This window comes from Gouania willdenowi, chromosome 20 (assembly GCF_900634775.1).
Source record: "Gouania willdenowi chromosome 20, fGouWil2.1, whole genome shotgun sequence".
Classification (NCBI taxonomy): Eukaryota; Metazoa; Chordata; class Actinopteri; order Blenniiformes; family Gobiesocidae; genus Gouania; species Gouania willdenowi.
Window position 1 is genome coordinate 27,288,054 of NC_041063.1, and position 5,621 is coordinate 27,293,674.

At 38.9% G+C, this 5,621-nt stretch overlaps 1 protein-coding gene across 4 annotated transcripts in view; it reads right to left on the reverse strand.

Moving 5' to 3' along the window:
• Positions 1 to 4,396, reverse strand: part of LOC114454346 (disco-interacting protein 2 homolog C-like) — a 20,745-nt gene extending 16,349 nt beyond the window's left edge. For all 4 annotated transcript variants that reach the window (XM_028434742.1, XM_028434743.1, XM_028434746.1 and 1 more), the window contains exon 1: positions 4,147 to 4,396. In XM_028434742.1, the coding sequence (XP_028290543.1) occupies positions 4,147 to 4,225 (79 nt within the window). In that variant the 5' untranslated portion in view covers positions 4,226 to 4,396. The remainder of the gene's footprint in view (positions 1 to 4,146) is intronic.
• Positions 4,397 to 5,621: the final 1,225 nt, after the last annotated feature.

Below are 5,621 nucleotides of genomic sequence, written 5' to 3' on the forward strand. Positions count from 1 at the left end.
GGACACATATGAAAAGATAAGACAAGACATAATAAGATTAAAGTAAGAAGAAGTTTTAAAAAAAGTACCAAAAAATTAGAGGAGGACAAAACCAAGTCAGACAAGATGTGAAAATAAAGACAATCCAGAAACAGTTAGACATGATGAGACGAGATAGAAAGGAAGAAACTAGACACTTAAGATAACTAAATCATTCTGAAGTAAATTAAATAACCTTTTCACGCCATCACCTCATCATCAGATTAAATTTAAACGTGATATAATTGCATGATGGGAAACATTCGCTAAAATCCTTAATGTTTTGGGTTCATATCACAGATTTCTATTGGATGTTAAATGAGTAGCTAGCATGTGGCTAACGTAGCTCTCGTAACGTATTCTCTGTGATTTCAACAAAACATTCTGAAGTTAATGAATAGGGGTGTGTATTAGCTGGTATCTGGTGATATGATTCATATCCCGATACATAGGTCACAATACGATACGATATCATATCTCGATATGAAAGTATAAGGCAATTTTTGCATTTTATATATACATATATATATATATTACTTAAGAAACAACAACTAATCAGTAAATATGTTCACCTTCATAAGAACATTATGTATAAAATATATTTTAAACTCAAAACATAGGCTTTGACATGCCATGTGTCATCAACTTAAAATAAAAAATAAATGTGGTTTTTAAACCAACTTTTGACTTTAGTGTAACTTAACTGAGATAATGTTAGAAGAACAAATAAATACTTTTTAGATTTTATTGATAAAACACAAGCTGGTCAATATGTTCAGGTATCAGCACTTCTTTGTGCAGTTATAATGTCTCCTGTAGTGGAAAAGACTTTCCTGGATAAATAAACGTACAAATTTAAAAAAAAAAGAATATATGTATATATATATATATATACTGTATATATATATATATAAAAAATTTAACAAAAATCAATGCATTTTGAATCGATCCGAGAATTGCGTGACGTGATATCGCAACATACTGCAGAATCAATTTTTTTCTAACATCCCTACTAATTTATAACATCAGTTACTTTATTAACACTATTTATCATGTTTGGTATGATTTCAGGACGTTTAATAACCAGTAAAGTCTCTAAACAGGGAAAGACGAAGAAATGGAAACGTGTAACGTGAAGCAGAAATGAGAAAACCTTGAAACAGATTTCCATATGTGTATAAATATTACATTTCAAACAATAGTACAGTAATAACCGTATTAAGCATGTTTAGGGACGTTTCATAGCTTTAATGACTCTGATAAAAAAAAAACAAAGAACAAGAGAAAATCTGAGACTGTACCCCTCAAGTGTTACAATCTGCATCATTGTGTGTGTGTGTGTGTGTGTGTGTACAGCACCACCAGAAGGACATAGTCCCTCCAGTCTAACCAGTGTCAGGCTGGTTTTCCCCAAAGCTCAACACGTTCATTCATTAAAACATGAATTATTCATCATTGGAACAAGTGTTTGTAGCAGAACGTTAGAAAACAGCAGCGAGGACTGACCTGAGACGCACTGCTGCAGGAACACACACACACACACACACACTGCTGTTATTGTGCGACACACACAGACTCCTAATGAGCACGTCTGCCCCAAACTTCACTAGTGTCAAGGTGAATCCACCAATCACAGGAACCATCAGCCCAAACCTCTGCAGAGGACCTTAAACGCACCACGGTTACACACGCCGCATTAGAGGAGCAGAAGGACGACGAAACACATGAACCAACCAATCAGAGTCACAGCACATGTGAGGGAGTCCATGAAGCACAGCTCAAATGTAACAAACACTCAATGGTTTGGTTCTGGATTCTAGTTTCGTTCCCACAGGCTAAAAAACTTATAAAAGTCTGCAGTGAATTTTTTCGTAGTTTTCCTGCAAAGTGCAGCAATGGAGGATGATTTCATCATTTAAATTAAAAAAAACTACATACGTCGAATTAAACAAGGAAAGCTAATGCACATAAATATGCTGAATTGTTGAGAGAAACAGCACAAAACAAAGACTAAAACGCAACAAAAGTCAATGGAGTTTGGTTTGATTCACTGCTTTTCTGCTGCACAAAGCAGTTCACTCTACATCTGTTACTCTGCAGTCTGTTTTTTTCTTCTAATTCTGTGTTTTCCTGCAAGTATTTTTCAAAGTGCCGCAATGGAGGATGATTTTATCCTTTATATTTCAACAACTACACACGCCAAGTTAAAGAAGGAAAGCGATTGAACATAAAAACTGAACTAATGAGAGAAACAGCACAAAAGAGACTAAATCACCACTAAAACGCATCAAAAGTCGATGGAGTTTGTTTGATTCACTGAACAGCAGTTCCCTCCACATTTGTTAGTCTGAAGACTGTTTTTTTCTTGTCATTCTGTGTTTTCCTGCACATATTCTGCAAAGTGCAGCAATGGAGGATGATTTTATCCTTTATATTCCAACAACTACACACGCTGAACTTAAAAAGTAAAGCTACTGAACACAAAAAACTGAACTCATGAGAGAAACAGCACAAAACAGGAACTAAATCACCACTAAAACGCAACAAAAGTCAATGGACTTTGGCCTGATACACTGCTTTTCTGCTGCACAAAGGAGTTTGATATCTTCATTCCTCTTTGATTTAAAGATAGATTTCTGACGGTTTAACTCCTCCACCTTCATCTTCAGAAGTAGAAAAAAACGCTTCACTCCCGGGCCCGTGCATTCTTTTCGTACATTTCGGAAGCTACAAAAAAAAAGTCGGTTTGTTTGCGTCGTCCAAACATTTGTTACACATTTAAAATTGGGAAAAGATGGTGAAAGTGTGTGTGATATTCTCCCCGAATTCACAAGTTTAATGACGCTCACAAAAATACAAGGAGGCAATGCCCTTTTTCTGTGCTAACGTGAAGAAAATTAGTCAATTATCGCACTCTAGTGTTAGAATTGTGACAGGAAGCTCCCCTTCAAAGTAAAAGCGCTTTATTATCTTGTGTTTTTTCCCAGACAGAGCGTTTTATTGGCTAATCACCACCGAGCTGATCTAATAAAGATGTGGAGCGTCTCCTCAAAATAAGAAGCAATAAAAGCTTTTTCCGACGGCGCCTAAAGGCATCATCGCCGTCTTTTAACGACTCTGACAGCTTGGCGTCCTCCGGTTGTTTTGGTGAGAATGGTTCTAGGAGAAAAAAAAAAACAGTCTGCAGTGTTTTTGCAGCAGAATGAAAAATATTTCACTCTTTTTACACCTGAATGAATTTTAGATTTAAGAAGGAACTGAGAGATAAAACTAAACGTTCTCAGAGGAATAAAATGAGAAGATGAGCCACGTTTTAATCATTGATTAACACGTTAGGAATGATGAAAACATCAAAGTACTATTTAACACATCCTCATGGAAACAATGTAGAGAGAACACACACACAGAGTTTTACTCAGGTGTGTGTGTGTGTGTGTGTTGCCTGCAGAGGTTGGAGGCTCTCACAGTTAATGAATAAAACATGTTATCTCCATTTTATAGAGGCTTTCTTGGAGGGTGTCATTGAACGCATCACAGATAAACAGACATGTGTGTTTGTGTGTGAGTACAGGTGTGTGTGTGTGTGTGTCTGTTTTATCTGCATGACTGCTTTTGTCTGTGTGTTTGTGTGTGTGTGTTTTAGTGAATTTGCCTGTGTATGTTTTTGTTTTTTTAGGTTTGTGCATGTGTGTTTTTGAGTGTTTATGTCTTCATGATTGTGTGTGTGTGTGTGTGTGTGTGTGTGTGTGTGTGTGTGTCATCATCATCCTCCTCCTCTGCAGGCCTGAAAACACATTGAGGATGAAGAGCAGGAATCACAGCTGCTCTGCATCGCAATGCTGGCATCACACACGCACGCACGCGCACACACGCACGCGCCCGAAACACACACACACACACACACAGGTATGCTGTGTGCACATCTCAAGGTCAAACATCAGGCTCGGTTCGGGGGGACAAAGAACCGGGGGACCGGGACCCTCGGCGGATGTTGCCCGCTCTGCCCTCACCCTATCCCGGCCGCTGTGAGCGGAGCAGGCCGGGCCCTGTGGAGGTGGTGGAGGGTTCGATGCCCGGTGAGGATGATGATGATGATGATGATGATGGTGAAGATGATGGAGGTCTTACCTTCTGACAGCTCCAGCTCCAGCTCGGCCAGTCGGGCTCGGATCTCCAGCGGGATCGGCGACGCCTCTCGGTCCGCCATCCTCCTCCTCCTCCTCGGGCTCGGGGAGCTTCTCGCGGCGGCCCCTCCTCGGCGGGGCGTCGAGCGGAGAACAAAAGGCGGGGAATCAGGCTCGGTGTGTCCGCGGCGCTCTAACGGGGGCCCGCCATGGTTCGACCGGGGCTCGGTTCGGACTGTCGGTGCTTGCCGTCGGTGTCGGTGAGGATGATGATGGTGGTGATGATGATGAAGAGCCGTTTGCAGCTTCTTGCCGCTGGTGTCACGTGACGCTCCGGAGGAAGGAGGGAGGAGAGGCGCGTGCAGTACCGGAAGTGACCGGCAGGCGGCTGCCCGAGCGGCCGCGCCTTTTTTTTTTACACAGCGCTTACGTCACAAACACGTTAAAATGAATATTTACTATAATGATATAAATACCCTATGACTTCCTTATCAGCAATATTATCATACGTGGACATGTTTTTATACACAAAGCAAAATACTCAAAATAATGCCTTTCACAACTTCTTTTTACAATATTTTAAATCCCTTAAAATGCAAAAAATTAATTAAACAAAAAACAACTTCATTGACCATAATTGAATAATTTACATTGACAGAAAAAACATAGCCCCCTTTAAATCTTTCTTCTACTGCACCATTGAATTATCTCCTTCAAAAGCCCTTATGTATGTATCATTTATTATATTTTTATTTATTTGTGTTTTTGTTTGTTTGTTTTGTATTTTTAGTCTGTTCCTCTGTGTAGAGATTTAACTTTAACTTTTTTTACTTTAATATCCTATCTTATCTATTGATCGTTGTACATGATATTTAAGTGCCTTATTATCTGTATAAACTGTGCACTTTTGCTCATAAAAAACAACAATAAATGCTCATGTAATAACGGTCTTTTGGTAATGAATATTAACAGTTTTGTTAGATATTAGATATATTATTTATTTCCACATGATATTTCAATATAATTCCTACTATGATGATAATAATTTTTTTTCATACACGTCATAATAAACAAGGTTGTTGTTGTTTCATCCTAATATTGATCCTTCTGATGAACTCATAGCTGACTTCACTGCTGTAATTATAGATATATATTAGATGGTCCCGATTATTGACGATGATCAGTGACTAATGAAGTCCAGTCTAACGTGCTCACACTTCATTATTGTGTCTGATCACATTAATTAGAGCCCAATCTAATCACTGTGGGAACCAATCACAGCTCAGGGAAAGGACGAAACTCTGCTGCCACCTATTGGTCACGAGGAAGAACTTCAACCAATAACAGCACTGCAAACACACTGTAACCAACTCTTAAAGTAAATAAAAGTGTGTAGTGATCTGATTAAAGTAATTAAACTGGGCTGGTTGGAATAAGAGGTGATCCTTTGTCTTCACAGGCTCTTCTTTAATATCAGTG